The sequence below is a fragment of the Dermochelys coriacea genome, chromosome 5, assembly GCF_009764565.3.
Source record: "Dermochelys coriacea isolate rDerCor1 chromosome 5, rDerCor1.pri.v4, whole genome shotgun sequence".
In the NCBI taxonomy this organism is placed as follows: Eukaryota; Metazoa; Chordata; order Testudines; family Dermochelyidae; genus Dermochelys; species Dermochelys coriacea.
Window position 1 is genome coordinate 42,586,619 of NC_050072.1, and position 18,956 is coordinate 42,605,574.

Sequence of the window (18,956 nt, forward strand, 5' to 3'; positions counted from 1 at the left end):
ATTCAGGAATGAAATGGAGCTTTTCTATGTACTTAGCCCCAGGCAGTATTAAAGCTGGCATGCTCTGCAGTGCCTTAGCTAGTTCAAGAAGCCCATCATTGATAAGTATGGTGACTCTCCAAGGGGCAAATGGCAACAGGATAGCCACTATTTGTGTGTGTTCTTTTGCAAGAACTCCACTTGAAAACTGACAGAAGCAACTGCAAACCACAAAAGATCTTGCTATGCCGTAAAATTCTCTGGTACAGAAGAGGAGAATGAGACAAGCAGCACAGAATCATCCAGAGACGAAGAGAAGGCCCTTATCTGAGCCAAAACCAGACTCTGTTCCAGGGCTGTGGACCATAGCAGGGTGACTCTAGAAAATAAATTAACACAACTAACACTAACATAACTAACACTATGACAGGTTTCAGAGTAGCAGCCGTGTTAGTCTGTATTCGCAAAAAGAAAAGGAGTACTTGTGGCACCTTAGAGACTAACAAATTTATTAGAGCATAAGCTTTCGTGAGCTACAGCTCACTTCATCGGATGCATTTGGTGGAAAAAACAGAGGAGAGATTTATATACACACACAGAGAACATGAAACAATGGGTTTATCATACACACTGTAAGGAGAGTGATCACTTAAGATAAGCCATCAGCAGCAGGGAGGGGAAAGGAGGAAAACCTTTCATGGTGACAAGCAAGGTAGGCTAATTCCAACAGTTAACAAGAATATCAGAGGAACAGTGGGGGGTGGGGTGGGGGGGAGAAATACCATGGGGAAATAGTTTTACTTTGTGTAAATCACAATGCCATCCACAGCCTCAGAAACAACTCTGACATCATAATCAAAAAGGCTGACAAAGGAGGTGCTGTCGTCATCATGAATAGGTCGGAGTATGAACAAGAGGCTACTAGGCAGCTCTCCAACACCACTTTCTACAAGCCATTACCCTCTGATCCCACTGAGAGTTACCAAAAGAAACTACAGCATTTGCTCAAGAAACTCCCTGAAAAAGCACAAGAACAAATCCGCACAGACACACCCCTGGAGCCCCGACCTGGGGTATTCTATCTGCTACCCAAGATCCATAAACCTGGAAATCCTGGACGCCCCATCATCTCAGGCATTGGCACCCTGACAGCAGGATTGTCTGGCTATGTAGACTCCCTCCTCAGGCCCTTCGTTACCAGCACTCCCAGCTATCTTCAAGACACCACCGATTTCCTGAGGAAACTACAGTCCATTGGTGATCTTCCTAAAAACACCATCCTAGCCATTATGGATGTAGAAGCCCTCTACACCAACATTCCACACAAAGATGGACTACAAGCCGTCAGGAACAGTATCCCCGATACTGTCACGGCTAACCTGGTGGCAGAACTTTGTCCTGACCCATAACTATTTCATATTTGGTGACAATGTATACCTTCAAATCAGCGGCACTGCGATGGGTACCCGCATGACCCCACAGTATGCCAACATTTTTATGGCTGACTTAGAACAACGCTTCCTCAGCTCTCGTCCCCTAATGCCCCTACTCTACTTGCGCTACATTGATGACATCTTCATCATCTGGACCCATGGAAAAGAAGCTCTTGAGGAATTCCACCATGATTTCAACAATTTCCATCCCACCATCAACCTCAGCCTGGACCAGTCCACACAAGAGATCCACTTCCTGGACACTACGGTGCTAATAAGCGATGGTCACATAAACACCACCCTATATCGGAAACCTACTGACCGCTATTCCTACCTACATGCCTCTAGCTTTCATCCAGATCATACCACTCGATCCATTGTCTACAGCCAAGCGCTACGATATAACCGCATTTGCTCCAACCCCTCAGACAGAGACAAACACCTACAAGATCTCTATCATGCATTCCTACAACTACAATACCCACCTGCTGAAGTGAAGAAACAGATTGACAGAGCCAGAAGAGTACCCAGAAGTCACCTACTACAGGACAGGCCCAACAAAGAAAACAACAGAACGCCACTAGCCATCACCTTCAGCCCCCAACTAAAACCCCTCCAACGCATCATCAAGGATCTACAACCTATTCTGAAGGACGAGCCATCGCTCTCTTAGATCTTGGGAGACAGACCAGTCCTTGCTTACAGACAGCCCCCCAATCTGAAGCAAATACTCACCAGCAACCACACACCACACAACAGAACCACTAACCCAGGAACCTATCCTTGCAACAAAGCCCGTTGCCAACTCTGTCCACATATCTATTCAGGGGATACCATCATAGGGCCTAATCACATCAGCCACACTATCAGAGGCTCGTTCACCTGCGCATCTACCAATGTGATATATGCCATCATGTGCCAGCAATGCCCCTCTGCCATGTACATTGGCCAAACTGGACAGTCTCTACGTAAAAGAATGAATGGACACAAATCAGACGTCAAGAATTATAACATTCAAAAACCAGTTGGAGAACACTTCAATCTCTCTGGTCACTCGATCACAGACCTAAGAGTGGCTATACTTCAACAAAAAAGCTTCAAAAACAGACTCCAACGAGAGACTGCTGAATTGGAATTAATTTGCAAACTGGATACAATTAAGTTAGGCTTGAATAGAGACTGGGAATGGATGAGTCATTACACAAAGTAAAACTATTTCCCCATGGTATTTCTCCCTCCCACCCCACCCCCCAATGTCCCTCTGATATTCTTGTTAACTGCTGGAATTAGCCTACCTGCTTGTCACCATGAAAGGTTTTCCTCCTTCCCCCCCCTGCTGTTGGTGATGGCTTATCTTAAGTGATCACTCTCCTTACAGTGTGTATGATAAACCCATTGTTTCATGTTCTCTGTGTGTGTATATAAATCTCTCCTCTGTTTTTTCCACCAAATGCATCCGATGAAGTGAGCTGTAGCTCATGAAAGCTTATGATGCTCTAATAAATTTGTTAGTCTCTAAGGTGCCACAAGTACTCCTTTTCTTTTTGTGAATACAGACTAACACGGCTGCTACTCTGAAATTTGTGTAATGACTCATCCATTCCCAGTCTCTATTCAAGCCTAAGTTAATTGTATCCAGTTTGCAAATTAATTCCAATTCAGCAGTCTGTCGTTGGAGTCTGTTTTTCAAGCTTTTTTGTTGAAGGATAGCCACTCTTAGGTCTGTGATCGAGTGACCAGAGAGATTGAAGTGTTCTCCAACTGGTTTTTGAATGTTATACTTCTTGACGTCTGATTTGTGTCCATTCATTCTTTTACGTAGAGACTGTCCAGTTTGGCCAATGTACATGGCAGAGGGGCATTGCTGGCACATGATGGCATCTATCACATTGGTAGATGCGCAGGTGAACAAGCCTCTGATAGTGTGGCTGATGTGATTAGGCCCTATGATGGTATCCCCTGAATAGATATGTGGACTAAGTTGGCAACGGGCTTTGTTGCAAGGATAAGTCCCTGGGTTAGTGGTTCTGTTGTGTGGTGTGTGGTTGCTGGTGAGTATATGCTTCAGATTGGGGGGCTGTCTGTAAGCAAGGACTGGCCTGTCTCCCAAGATCTGTGAGAGTGATGGGTCGTCCTTCAGGATAGGTTGTAGATGCTTGATGATGTGTTGGAGAGGTTTTAGTTGGGGGCTGAAGGTGATGGCTAATGGCGTTCTGTTCTTTTCTTTGTTGGGCCTGTCCTGTAGTAGGTGACTTCTGGGTATTCTTCTGGCTCTGTCAGTCTGTTTCTTCACTTCAGCAGGTGGGTATTGTAGTTGTAGGAATGCATGATAGAGATCTTGTAGGTGTTTGTCTCTGTCTGAGGGGTTGGAGCAAATGCGGTTATATTGTAGAGCTTGGCTGTAGACAATGGATCGAGTGGTATGATCTGGATGAAAGCTAGAGGCATGTAGGTAGGAATAGCGGTCAGTAGGTTTCTGATATAGGGTGGTGTTTATGTGACCATCGCTCTACGATATAACCGCATTTCAGCTTCAAAAACAGACTCCAACGAGAGACTGCTGAATTGGAATTAATTTGCAAACTGGATACAATTAACTTAGGCTTGAATAGAGACTGGGAATGGATAAGTCATTACACAAAGTAAAACTATTTCCCCATGGTATTTCTCCCCCCCACCCCACCCCCCACTGTTCCTCTGATATTCTTGTTAACTGCTGGAATTAGCCTACTTTGCTTGTCACCATGACAGGTTTTCCTCCTTTCCCCTCCCTGCTGCTGGTGATGGCTTATCTTAAGTGATCACTCTCCTTACAGTGTGTATGATAAACCCATTGTTTCATGTTCTCTGTGTGTTTATATAAATCTCTCCTCTGTTTTTTCCACCAAATGCATCCGATGAAGTTAGCTGTAGCTCACGAAAGCTTATGCTCTAATAAATTTGTTAGTCTCTAAGGTGCCACAAGTACTCCTTTTCTTATAACTAACACTATGGTACTACTAATTATATACTACAAGGGAAAAACTAAACTAATTGAGAGGTTGTGAGGTTAAGACCACACAGAGCTCTGACTCCAGCCATGGATGATAAGAAGGGACTAAGGGACGATCGAGGCGGCGCTGCCTCGTGAAGCCAGAAGAGGTGCTATGGTCACGAGGTGTGAGCACCCCCTCTCTATGGATACTGGTAGGCAAGTTTCTCCCTCTCTGGTGCACTGGGCGTCCACACACTTAAGTGAAATACATGGCTGTGTCTACTCAAAGAAGCAGCTTTATATAGTGGCCACATAAATGAAAAGCAATACATTGATAATTTTAAAAGATAAAGTAAACATGGATGAATTGTGGAAACATGGATGGGAATGGATACATTATTTGGTCCCAATTCTGAATGGGAATATCTTATATTTACACAAACAATAAACCCTAAATTTGTGATCACAAAAGCAAAATGTGCCTCGCTTTGCATTTGTCTCTAAGAAACTATTCTCTAAGACAACAGTTCTGAAATTTAACAGGCACTGAAACTAGCATTAAATGGCTCAACAAAAACATAAAACAAAGATCAGTGAAACTCGAAGTTTAGCCTAAGATAATTAAAATTAAAAACAAGTCTGAATGTCTGGAACTAATTTATTCTTTCAAACAGAAATCAGACACCTGGGTGTTTTAGTACTTTGCAGGTGTTTAAAATTAGTTAAGGGAATATGAAGAGTAATTTTAAAAGGTATAAGTTTTTTGAAATTATATTTCCACAGAGCTTAATAACTCATTTGGCAACTTTAATTTCTGATTTGCTTTCAAGCCCTACCTAATTTGGCACTAAAAGGCACGCTGAGATACTTGAGGCATGTAACATGAAGTTGAAGTTAATGACGCAAGTACAAAAACTCACATTCTGCACTTTCAAGTAAAGCATAACAATGTCATAGTGACCGGATTTTAGCATCTAAACACCAGAATGTTATAATTCTGCAGGCCTTCCCTCAGAACAACTGCTGTTCTTCATGGAGGAGGTTCTCACACACAGGCCACTATAAAAGGGCCCTGTATTCCCAAATACTAAGTTTAGGATAGAGAAGGTGCTGTTATCCAAACAACCTTTTTAGCTCTATCAGATTTATGCCTTGCAAATTCATAATAGGAGTGTCCATTCAATAATCTGAGCATCCTTGGCAATTAAAAAAAAAAACCCAAAAAACCTAAAAACAGACCTATCAAATAACCCAACAATATGAATATATTAGAAATTTATTGACTTGTTGCTGCATTATATTTCAGAACTGTGTACATGCAAATAGTACAAAATATAAAAGTTAAACATTTTAAATTCAGGTTTTTTAACCAAACCATTTTAATATTATTTTCTACTGTGAACCATTAAGTTAAGAGTTATAAAACCTGACTTAAAAATTAGTGAATATAAGAATGACTTAAGTTTGACTTTGTATCTTAAAATTAGAAGTTTAAAAATTTTCTGATTCAAATTGTAGGATCAGTTGGCTAAATTATGCTTACATTTTAAAATAATTTAGTACCAGAAAGTTACTTTGGGTGCTCCAGGGATTAAAAGAGGAACCTAGTGAGATTTTTTTTTGAACACAGTTTCTATTATCTTAGTTATTTTAAATTTTATTTTCACACACTATCATTCATTTTGCTTATAGACCATTGCCAGTTTTGATCATTGTAAGGAAAAAAAAAAATGACATCACACACGCAACCATTTTACCTCTAAAATTTCATGTAACGTTACCAGTTGTACAGTTGGTTCTTCAGCTGGACTCTACAAAAGCAGCAAAAAAGGTTTAAATTCTAACACAGTCAGAAAAGAATGTTAATTGACAAAGAAAAATCTCAATGCAAATAATTCAGAGTAATGAACAGACTGATGGTTTTTACTTTAAAAATGTTGAGTCGTCATATTACAAAAGTTAATATTTTAATCCTATATTCAGCAGCAAGTTCAATGTAAACTCCAAACAAATTAATGTTTCTCTTAAATTAAGTTGAAAATAAGATATTTAATATTACATCTGTCAAGAATGGGATTTACATTTTATTAATTCAAACATCTTATCATTAAACATGAATGGGAGTATAAAGTACTCATTCTGTGTCTAAGATTGGTAAGAAAAAGCACAAGATCAATGCCTTTAAGTAAATTTTCTAAAGTTCTGGGCAAAGATATGTAAACATGCGATTATTGCAAAAATATTGTAATCTTGTTTTAGGAGTTCAGTCCACAGTGCCTTAATGTTTGCTCTTAATTTATATTGCAATTTAATATTAGAGGTTGAACATAGTAAACATATTTGGTTAAGAAACAAAATTCAGTTTTGCCATAGGATTTTCTTTAAATGTTTTCCTTTTTTTAATGTTTAATGTTATGGTTTGAAACTGTTATAATTTGTAACAGAGCTAGTTCATGAGTCTTATAAGTTAAAAGATGGTAAGGATTTATTACAAACCCCAACTTTGGAGTGGAGGAAGAACTAGGTATTTTATAAAAATTGACATAGGGCCAAATCCTGTCTCCTTCCTCCATGACTGTGGAGGGTCCCCTGACAGCAGCACTTCTGAGGCTCAGCTGCACCAAAGACCATGTTTGGAAAGGGCCACAAAGAAGTGCACACACACCCCATTGTGCTACAGAGCTCTCCTCCATGGGACCTCCTTGCACGACGGGAGCAGGGGACGTGGAGACTATATTAGTCTAAGGGTTGCAGTAGCATCCATGGAGTGGTTCTAAAGACCCTCTACAACCTTCGGTGATTTTTTTCTTCCTGCTCCCCTGCCCAGTATCTCGCTATTTGGGCTGGGCACTGGATTCAAGATTTGCCATTAAGGATAGAATTGACATATGGAGTATCAGCATGGGAAGATATTTTAAACAATTATACAAAGAGAAATTATTAGTTTGCTACTTTTGAGTCCTAAGGATGTTAGCTCAAATGTTAAAGAAGTTTTTATACTTGCAAAATTAAAAAAAAAACAAACAGATTTGATTTTATTTTTGGTAGACCAATGGTGTTAAATGTTTACAGTTTCTTAAATTAGGTCCCCATTCTGTGGTGTGACAAATTTAAGTGGCATCATAAATTACATCACTTTTAAGCAAGATGGCTATCACCACATGGAAAAAAAAAACGTTTTCTTTCCCATAAGTACAATTTACATATAAAATATTTCTTGTAACGTAACCTTTCAGACTGCTTTGTGTGACAAAAAGGGTGCATCTTTCTTTTAAGCCTGGAGAGTTATCCTGCATTTTCAATTTAATTCTCATGCCCTGCCCATATGAAGATTCCAATCTTGAATCACATGCTTCAACATTAGCAGAGGTGCTAATGTTGCACTTAGATCAGGGGTGGGAAAACTACAGCTCAGAGGCTGCATCCGGCCTTCCAGACGTTTTAATCCGGCCCTTGAGCTCCTGCCTGGGAGCGGGGTCCAGGGCTTGCCCCACTTCAGCGCGCGGGGTCAAGTCTTGCCCCACTCTGAGCGGCTCCCGGAAGCAGTGGCATGTCCCTCCTCTGGCTCCTACGGATAGGGGCAGCCAGGGGGCTCTGCACGCTGCTCCCGCAGCTCCCATTGGCCAGGAACCGCGGCCAATGGGAGCTGCAGGGATGGCGCCTGCAGACAGGGCAGCGCGCAGAGCTGCTTGGATATGCAGGAGTTGGAGGGGGGACATGCTGCTGCTTCTGGGAGCTGTTTGAGGTAAGCACCGCCTGAAGCCTGCACTCTGACCCCCTCCCAAACCCCAACACCCTGCCCCAGCCCTGATTCCCCTCTCACCCTCCAACCCCTCTGTCTCAGCCCGGAGCACTCTCTCACACTCTGAACTCCTCATTTCTGGCCCCACACCAGAGCCTGCACCCTAACCCCTAATTTTGTGAGCATTCATTGCCCACCATACAATTTCCATACCCAGATATGGCCCTCAGGTCAAAAAGTTTGCCCACCTCTGACTTAGACTTTTATGGATGTTTATGAAAAAAATTAAGCAGGTTGCTTGAAGCGGTCTCAAGTGCCAAATTTCCAAAGCCAAATACAGATAGGGTGTCTCAGGTAGGACCATGAAAGCTTGTAGTGCATTTTAGGTGCACTTCTGTGCATGTTAGAGTAATAACAGTGGTACAAGCAGAAGTAACTTTTAGTAACATCAACAACCATGATCAGGTCTGAGCACAATATTGGCTATATCCTCACTCCTTCGCAAGCATTTCTGAAACCATTCCATGTTTTATTTTGCCATATTTGGCTCATTTTGTCAGTGGGGTTTGGGGTGCTGGATTCACCACACAAGCCACAGGAAGCGTGTTGCACTCCAACTGCCCCCATACACTCTGCTGGACTTGTTACTATGCTCTAGGTACCTGGAGTGCACAAGCAGGGGCACACAGAGCAGTTAGAATGCAATACGCAGCCTGTGGCTTGCTCGGTTGCAGCGTGCTAACCCATTCAAAATGGCCACAGCTTGCCTCCTCTCAGAATGACCCTCTCTCTGCAGTCTGTGCATGTGCCACGGGGCAACGCCCTCAGAAATTTCTCTCATGGTATGCTGTGAGGGAGTTATCCTGCCCCCAGGGAACGGTGGGAGACAGGATGCTAAAGTGGAGTTGCTGGCTGGGCTGAAAGAAGGATTAGGTGGGTTTCAGAAAACTGGGAAAGGGACTTGTTAGGGTGGAGTTGGGGGAATAAGAGATAGGGACGAAAGGGGTTGTTATGTGGGGTTGGGGATAAAAGGTGAGTAGCTGCCCAGTGTCAGATGGCTCAGGGAGGCATCAATATCAGGTATAGGCAGTGCTGGATGGGCGGCGGTTACTTACTGGTGCTGCAGGCAACTGCTTGCAATGTCACATACCCAGAGGTACCCATCCAGCCCCAGGTACTGGCAGTCACGCTGAGGGAGAAGTTGCAGGGATGCCAGCATGTCATCCCTGCCACACGCTGCTTGTGCTCTCAGCTGACCTCTGTGCTCCCTGTGGCGGTTGGTCACATAGCAGCCACTTTTTGGGCTCCTGGCAGACACACTGGTTTGGGATGGTTTCCTCCTGCCAGGAGAGCTCACCCATGCAACTGAGGAGCTACCCTGCAAGCCTCTCCCAGCCTGACTGACAAAATGGTGGCACATGACTGCACAAGGGCGCTGTCAGTGGACAAGAACACCCCTGCAGATGCAGCACTATGTTCATCAGACCCAAGTGGTGAATGACATGCAATACATACATAATCTTCCTAATTTTTCGATATATTTGCAAAATTCGTAGATTTACATCTGATTTGATAATTTGTAATCACATTTAAAAATCAGGAGAATTATTAAAAATTAGGGAGAGCTGGCAGTTCTGCATTAGGCATGCAAGAGAGCTCTCTGAAATCAATGGGATTAGTCATGCTTAAAAAGTTAAACATATGCTTAAGGGTTTGCCAGACTGGGGCCTATGAAACGAACCAGTTGCTGACAATGGTTGTCAATAATGGATCCCTCTGAACCAACGTGGAAAATGGTTTAACTACTAATGCAGACAAGGACAAAGTATGTGAATTACTATTAAATTAAGGTTACAGCAATAACATGGCTGAAAGCAGCTGTGTCTCTTTTTCACTAGCAGTTCAACAATTCCCAAAACCAGTTCTGGGAACCCAATGCTGAACAGACAAGGCCCAAGTGTTCTCAAGAGCCCAAATGATAACTTTTTTTCCCCCCAGTTTTTGTAGCTATTCTTTTAAACAGTAATAGTAAAGTATTTGATTTTACTATGGACTCTGATTTTATTATTTAAAATTCTCCTTGACTGCCTATTTTCCCTAAAGTTTAAAGATGACTGTTAGCTCAGTTTCCCTGAGTAGGAAGTCGAGGGTTCATATTCTAAACTAATTAGTATCTAAACTATTCTCTGTAACACTTACTTTTGTGCCAACAATGTTGCTGCACAATTAAAATTTGCCTTTGAAGAAAAATATGAAAATATCCAGATCAGAGCAGGGTAGACTAATTAAGAACTTGTTTCACTAAGCCCCCATACCAGCCCTCTATGATATAACCAAACTTTGAAAGGTATCACTTAGATCAGAGGTGGGCAAACTATGGCCCGTGGGCCACATCCAGCATGCAGGACCATCCTGCCTGGCCCTTGAGCTCCTGGCTTGGGAGGCTAGCCCCCGGCTCCTCCTCTGCTGTCTCCCCTTCCCTGCAGCCATGCGGGCAGCAAGGCTTGCGCCCGCTCACCTCCCAGGCTTTCCAATAAGTCAGTCCTGATGCTCTGAGTGGCATGGTAAGGGGGCGGGAACAGGAGGGTTGAATAAGGGGCAGGAGGTCCTGGGGGGCAGTCAGGGGACAGGGAGCAGTTGGATGGGGCAGAAGTTCTGGGTGGGGGGGGCGCGGTCAGGGGAAGGGGGGGCAGAGGGGGGACTGGATGGAGCGAAGGTTTGGGGGAGAGCAGTCAGGAGACAGGGAGTGGTTTGATAGGCGTGGGGGTCCTGGGGAGTCTGTCAGGGGGCAGGATCCCGGGTGGGGGGCGTTAGGGGACAAGGAGTGGGGTGGGGGTTTGGATGGATCGGGGGTTCTGACTGTTTGGGGAGACACAGCCTTCCCTATCCGGCCCTCCATACAGTTTTGCAACCCCGATGTGGCTCTCGGGCCAAAAAGTTTGCCCATTCCAACTTAGATAACAAGAATAGTTGTAGGAAGTGACCTGGACATTAAGGTCAGAAGCGACCATCATGATCATCTAGTCTGACCTCCTGCACATTGTAGGCCACAGAACCTCATCCACCCACTCCTGTAATAGACTCATAACCTCTGGCCGAGTTACTGAAGACCTCAAATCATGGTTTAAAGACTTCAAGTTACAGAGAATCCACCATTTACACTAGTTTAAACCTGCAAGTGACCAGTGCTGCAGAGGAAGCCAAAAATCTGCCAGGGTCTCTTCCAATCTGACCTAGGAGAAAATTCCTTCACGAACCCAATTATGACGGTTAGTTGGACCCTGAGCATTTCGGCATGACCCAACAGCCAAATAACTGGGAAAGAATTCTCTATAGTAACTCAGAGCTCTCCTCATCCAGTATCCCATCAACAGCCATTTAGGATATTTGAGACCAGTGGTCACAGATCAGCTATAACCATTGCAGGCAGTCTCATCATACCATCCACTCCATGAACATATCAAGCTCATTCTTGAAGCCACTTAGGTTTTTTGCCCACATTGCTTCACTTCAAAGGTTGTTCCAGAACTTCACTCCTCTGATGGTTAGAAATCTTCATCTAATTTCAAGCCTAAATGTGTTGATGGCCAGTTTATATCCATCTGCTCTTGTGTCAACATTGGCACTTAACTTAAATACCTCCTCTCCCTCCCTGGTATTTATCCCTCTGATGTATTTATAGAGAGCAATCATATCTCCCCCTCAGCCTTCATTTGGTTAGCCAAGCTCTTTGAGTCTAAACAAGCCAAGCTCTTGGAGTCTCCTCTCATAAAGTAGGTTTTCCATTCCCTGATCACCTTTGTAGCCCTTCTCTGTACATGTTCCAGTTTTAATTAATTTTTCTTAAATGTGGGAGACCAGAACTGCACACAGTAATCCAGATGAGATCTCACCAGTGCCACCAACACTACATGTATGACTTAAATACGGTTTCCACCTTTCCAGCCTTGTAACTTTAAAATTATATAAAACCTAATTCAAGAAAAATTAATAAAAACCTTTCAAATTTGATAATTTTAAAGAAATCTTACTTTTTTCTTCTTTTTAGCACTTTCATCTTCTTCTGGGAGAGGAAAATGTTCTTCTAGGAACTCCCCCAGAGCACTCAAGAGCTCTTCCTTATATGCCCTTATTTTCAGCATTTTACTTTTCAGTTCTTGTAATGCTCTAAAAATCCAATGTAAAAATAAAGTTTAGCTGATGTGACATGGAATTCAATAAAAAGGTACTGTTGCTATAGTAATGGCATCAATAACCCAAATATCACAAAGTGCAAGTGCAGCCTGTAGCATATTTGCAACCTAGATTTCAAATGTATTTTATTACTTGATTTATTATTTGATCTTTACCAAAGATATCAAACAGTAATATTAGATTTTTAAAATCTATTTTAATTGTTATACTAATATTCAATCCTTTAACTTTTTTTGCTGGAAAAAAGCACTATAAATACCTTTTTTCAGAAAATTGTACCACTTGATTTTTCATTTCTTCATGTGTTACGTCAAGAGCATCTACCAATTGCTGCTGCTCATCCAGCCACTGCTGTTCTCTTTAAACATGAAAGTGGAAAAAATGCGATAGGGAACAATGGATAACGAGAAGTTTTCAGACTTACCAAAACAATGATTCTCACTTCATTTGCTATCAAAATTGTATGGCATTCACAAGCTCGATTCGCTTTATACCTTTTCATGTCTTCCTTCAGCTTTTTATTCTTTGACTGAACCGTAGACAGCACCATTTCAAGATCATGGTCTACTTTCTGCAACTACAAAATGGGAAATTGAAGTGTATATTATGGAGAAATGCAATTCTATTAGTGCTATGTAAAACAAAACTTGATAGTGCTGTTGTGGTATCACTCAGATACCACAGTGAAGGGAACCAAAATTATCTTGACAGACAAATCAGTAACAACCCACATCTCACATAATAGTAGACCGAGAAACTAATAGTTGGCAGAGCAACAATTATGGCAGTCCAAAGTGAGAACATCTCTAAGAAAGGGTGATTACTCTTACTAACCAAACTGATGATGAATGAGGTATTCATATCTTGGATAGGGAAATGGTACAAGTAATAAGACACTGCAGTCTGGTTCACTTCAGACTATTTTTCAGTAAAGAAATTTAGAGCTTGACTCTCTCGGAGGCTCCGTGCTCTCCACTCCACATAGGAGTGGGGAGTACCCAACACCTCAGTGGACTGGGTCCTTAGTTGATGCATGGCTTGCTGAAGACTAACACTGAGATGCTCTGTCCTTTTGAGACTGATGTGGCTCCCTTAATAAGTTTGGGGCTCTCCACTACACACTATCTTTAGATGCCTTTGTGTCCCTGTATAGGAGTTCCCTGAGGTTTGTCTCCCAGATGGTTGGAGAACCTGATCGCACCCAGTTACTTGCACTGGGAGGTTCTGCCAGAGGCCCTAGTTCCTTCCTACTTACATAGGCCCGTACCCTTTGCGGGACTTCACTCCCCACAGGGGCAGTGGCTCCAGGAGTGATCCCAGCAGTTTCCTGTTTATTAATCCTGCTCCTTCACCTCAGCTGACTGCAGCTGCCTCCCTTTTAAAGGCCTCCCATCTAGCCCTGCCCCCATGTCCTGTCTGGCACCTTTCTCATCAGTGTGGGGTCTATACACCCAATCACAGTCCCTGTATTATGTAATATAAAATAAAATTTAAGTTTTGCTCACAACAAGTACAAATGAAATACAGAAAATATTCCTCAGGAGCAGAAGGGTTTTATATACACAGGATTTATGAGAAATGTTGTATCCCTCAGCTAAGCGAACCACAAAACGGAATGTCAAACCAAACATGTAGTGGAGAGGATATTCACTCAGAGGAAAATACATAGCCAATTTTTTGTTAAAAGAGCATTTGTATTGGCAGTTTGGTTCCCTGGCCTGACTGATACAAGGCAGAGGAAAGTTTCTGGGAGGCAGTCAAACCAAAAAAGGTAGGTGAAGCAAAAGTTATTTTTAAACAAAACGCATATAATCTAAATGTGTCTTTATGTGTTAGCCAAAATATAACTATTCATTTCAATGTTATAGCCACAAGAATATTCCCAGCTAATGTTACATACCAATGTCCAACAAATATATTGAAATGCTACCACTAACATTCTTTATTTGTCCTTTCTCCCCCAGTCTGGAAGAACTCAAATAGGTATTTGCATATATTATTCCTATAAAACTCTAGAACTAAGAGTACTGCCTCTTCTGCACAGTACATTATTTTTTAAAAATCACATCTTAAACATAAAAGACACCGTATAGTAAGTTCTACTAAAAAGATCATTTTCACTACAATTAAAAATATTCAGTACTTACAAAAAAGTTCAGGAAAAAGCACATTAAAAAAATTAATAGTGCTCAAATAAGCACACATAAATTTCTTACGGCTAGCCAATCACATGAAAAGAAACTCCTAAACCTCCCCCCCCCCCCAAAAAAAACAACCCAACAACCTGTACTTGTAAACTACTTGTAAGAAGATAGTTCATTACTTGGTAGTAAGATACTTACCTCTTCCTTTCCTAATGCCACCAGGACATCTGGATTGGTGGAGATTACTGAAAAATAAAACGGATAATATTAAAAAACAGGAAAAAAAAAAAAATTTAGCAAAATAAGCAGGTCTGACTTTTGAGGAAGACATACCATTAGCATTATCATAGGGATGAAGTCAAATCTCAAAAGACTGGCCCTATCAAATGTCTAATCTGCACTGAGGAAAATATTGTTTTAATATCAATTTCCCCCATGGTCCAAACTGCACATATTACTCTACAAATATCACAAACTGAATTCCAATTTTAATAAAACTTGTCTGATCATTAGGTATGACAGAACTTCCTCCAGCCTAAAAGCCAAAGTTTTTGCAAAACATTTTAAATCCAAGTTATGCAAGAAGATTGTTTGATACAAGACACCTTTCTCAGGGTTTAAGTCTTTTTTAAGAATAAGAGAAACTGAGGTAATTAGAAGAACGTGAGAAGACCCTCCCCTTTGTTTAAAAAAAAATCTTCCACAAGGGATCAATTAACATATTCTGAAGTCATTTATAATACTTATCTCCAAAACCTTCTGAACTTAGTATGTTAGGTTATGTTTACACTAACAAAGTCCCCTTTCACTCAAAAACTCTAGTTTGTTCAACAGAAAGAAAAGGTAATTGGACACCATTTAAAAAAAAATAATTAAATTATGGAGAAAGCCGATTGTCACAGAAAGAGAGATTCTTTTTAAAAAGGTGCAAATGCAAGAAATCATCTCAGATTTCATTATTTCAGAGCTTCCAGGTTGTTTGATAGATCTTGTAATCAATCCCCTTCAGGAGATTTGAAGAGTTGTGCTAACATCCTCCCTGCTTTGCTTATATGTAAATAAAAACATGGATTTTGAGAAACTAAAGTGTGCATTTGCAACTTTTTATGTTATGAGAGAAATTAAAGCTACCATAGCAGCTTCAAATAGTTATATCACCAGAAGCATATTTGTATGTCAAAATTTGGACATCAAGATCCATAATATCTCATCCTAACATAAGAAATTCTTGTGATAAAGATTTCTTTTTACTAAAAGGGAAAGAAATTATAGCTCCCCTTATAGAAGCATTAGATGTCTTCCAAAATATAGGGTAGGCTTGATAGATTTGCAAAAATAAATCTATTTTAAAAGATTTTTAAATAAAAGTTTGATTAAACTTCCATGAATATTGAACAAACTGTGAAGGAGTGATTTCAGCAGCAGAGTATGACCTGATACTGAAACAAGGAAGATTTCTGCACCCAAAGTGTGTTCAATTAAAGTATGATTAAAAAAAAAAAGTCAGATAAAGAATTACGAGCATGTGAGACAGAAGTAAAATCATATATATATATATACACACACACACACAAAAGGTGAGTAGAGCATCCCTGAACTAAGCTGATGTTAAAGAGCTACTGGAGACCCTGTACAGTGACTTTAAACATCATCATGGCTATATTTCGTGATGACAATGACTTGAAAATGTCTCAAATGCAGAATCCATTTAGTTAGAGTTCTGCTCTTCCCTTTCAATAGGCCAAGTTCCAGCCCATGATATTTGATATGAAAAATCCAAAGAAACCAATTTTCTACAGTTTGTGATGATCTGATATCCTTTAAGTGAGCTGTTGCTCACAAAAGCTTATGCTCAAATAAATTTATTAGTCTCTAAGGTGCCACAAGTACTCCTTTTCTTCTTTCTATCTTGAATTATTCACTTCAGTCCATTCAAATACTTGTTTCCTACCACTTCCTTCAACTTTAAGCATTTCTACCTAAGTACTTATATGGCTCCTTTAATTGTAATATCTGAGTGCCCACCAAGTATTTAAAAATAAAAGTAAATCTCCTGCAGAAGAGAATTCAATAGTCCACATGCAGTAAATTCTGTCTCCTGTGTTATGACTTGTGGAGGTCGTGGTTGTAGAAGGAGAGGGAATCTCTTTAGTATATAAGGCCAATTCCATGAAGGACTCTGAATATCAGGATTGAGACTTTGAATTGGTCTGTATTCAATGGTGAGCCATGTTAGGGGACTTATTCCTTCACCCACTTACTTCCCTGGTCCTTCTCGCATGAACAGAGAGCAACAATACCTGAAGTCCAAAGGTGCAAACAATTCGATGTTTATTGTGGTGAACTTCCAGCAAGCATGATTCCAGTTTCCTTCCTTAGTGTCCCCTTCCCAGCTCTGACACCTCAGAGCCTTACACCTGTGTCCCTGTTCCCATTCCTGCCCTTAGCCAAACATATCCCAATTCCCCCCCTATTCCCTGTTCCCATTCCCCCCCACACACACCCACTCACTTCCTGATTGACTACAGGCTATATAGTAGAACTTGAGTTCTGCTTATCTATACCTTACCCAATCATTTTCCTGAAATTTAACTAACAAATCCTACATATTGTAACATAATTATAGGTTTCAGAGTAGCAGCCGTGTTAGTCTGTATTCGCAAAAAGAAAAGGAGTACTTGTGGCACCTTAGAGACTAACAAATTTATTAGAGCATAAGCTTTCGTGAGCTACAGCTCACTTCATCGGATGCATTTGGTGGAAAAAACAGAGGAGAGATTTATATACACACACAGAGAACATGAAACAATGGGTTTATCATACACACTGTAAGGAGAGTGATCACTTAAGATAAGCCATCACCAACAGCGGGGGGGGGGGGGAGAGGAGGAAAAATTTCATGGTGACAAGCAAGGTAGGCTAATTCCAGCAGTTAACAAGAATATCAGAGGAACAGTGGGGGATGGGGTGGGAGGGAGAAATTCCATGGGGAAATATGGGGAAATAGTTTTACTTTGTGTAATGACCCATCCATTCCCAGTCTCTATTCAAGCCTAAGTTAATTGTATCCAGTTTGCAAATTAATTCCAATTCAGCAGTCTCTCGTTGGAGTCTGTTTTTGAAGCTTTTTTGTTGAAGTATAGCCACTCTTAGGTCTGTGATCGAGTGACCAGAGAGATTGAAGTGTTCTCCAACTGGTTTTTGAATGTTATAATTCTTGACGTCTGATTTGTGTCCATTCATTCTTTTACGTAGAGACTGTCCAGTTTGGCCAATGTATATGGCAGAGGCACATTGCTGGCACATGATGGCATCTATCACATTGGTAGATGCGCAGGTGAACGAGCCTCTGATAGTGTGGCTGATGTGATTAGGCCCTATGATTATAACATCCGATGAAGTGAGCTGTAGCTCACGAAAGCTTATGCTCAAATAAATTTGTTAGTCTCTAAGGTGCCACAAGTACTCCTTTTCTTTTTGCGAATACAGACCAACACGCTGCTACTCTGAAACCTCTCCTTACAGTGTGTATGATAAACCCATTGTTTCATGTTCTCTGTGTGTGTGTATATAAATCTCTCCTCTGTTTTTTCCACCAAATGCATCCGATGAAGTGAGCTGTAGCTCACGAAAGCTTATGCTCTAATAAATTTGTTAGTCTCTAAGGTGCCACAAGTACTCCTTTTCTTTTAACATAATTATGTAACCAATTATATCCCACCATCTAATTAGTTGACACCCAGCAAAATTAATTATACAGCAGACAGAAACAATCACAGAACCAGACAGAGATTTTCAGACAAACAATGGCAAAGTGGGAACTATAATGACAAAACAATACAGAAGTGAGGATTTCACATCCCAGCTATTGATAAGTGAGTTCTTGCCAGACAGGATGCTATCAAACTAAGTTTCCTTTTATATCTTCTAGGCACTTCCCTTTCTCTGGAGGCAATAGGCATTATCAGGACAGGATTGTATTCCTAACAGCCCAATAGCACCTTATTTCAATGTGACTAGTTTGGAATGCGAGGAGGTGACCACTCGCTTCCCAGCTTATGGCTGCCTCTGTTGCTTAGCCAAAGGCCTTAGCCTAAGAATAGGGCCTCAGACTGTCACAGTAAGAGAAGAACCTTACGCTGGCAGACAGTGATTTTGATTCTTTCTTTGATACCTCTAACTAGCCAAGTGATAAGAATACACCTAAATTCTTGGAGAGTATACAGACAGGCCTTTACAGACAGGCCTGAATATCTATATTCTAAAAAGCCAGTGCATACCATGGAGCACTGGTGTGATGTGCTAAAGGCAATTTTAGTCATTAGGCATATATGCTGATGCATCTTCTACCGGTTGGAGCCTTTTCCTGGTGTGTGGTTTTATTCCTACATACAAAATGTACAAAAAAATCAAGCCTGGAGATTGCAAATGGAATAGCACGCCGATGTGTAGCATGATTGCAATGCAAAATATTACCAGATGTTAGCAAT

The 18,956-nt window shown here is 41.2% G+C and overlaps 1 protein-coding gene across 2 annotated transcripts in view; it reads right to left on the reverse strand.

Annotated features, from left to right (window-relative positions):
* Positions 1–18,956, reverse strand: part of CENPK (centromere protein K) — a 57,427-nt gene that overhangs the window by 7,262 nt on the left and 31,209 nt on the right. For both annotated transcript variants that reach the window (XM_038401291.2, XM_038401290.2), the window contains exons 6-10: positions 14,665–14,711; positions 12,817–12,899; positions 12,582–12,680; positions 12,160–12,295; positions 6,144–6,197 (exon numbers count right to left, since the gene is read on the reverse strand). In XM_038401291.2, coding sequence (XP_038257219.1) covers positions 6,144–6,197; positions 12,160–12,295; positions 12,582–12,680; positions 12,817–12,899; positions 14,665–14,711 — 419 coding nt within the window. The remainder of the gene's footprint in view (positions 1–6,143; positions 6,198–12,159; positions 12,296–12,581; positions 12,681–12,816; positions 12,900–14,664; positions 14,712–18,956) is intronic.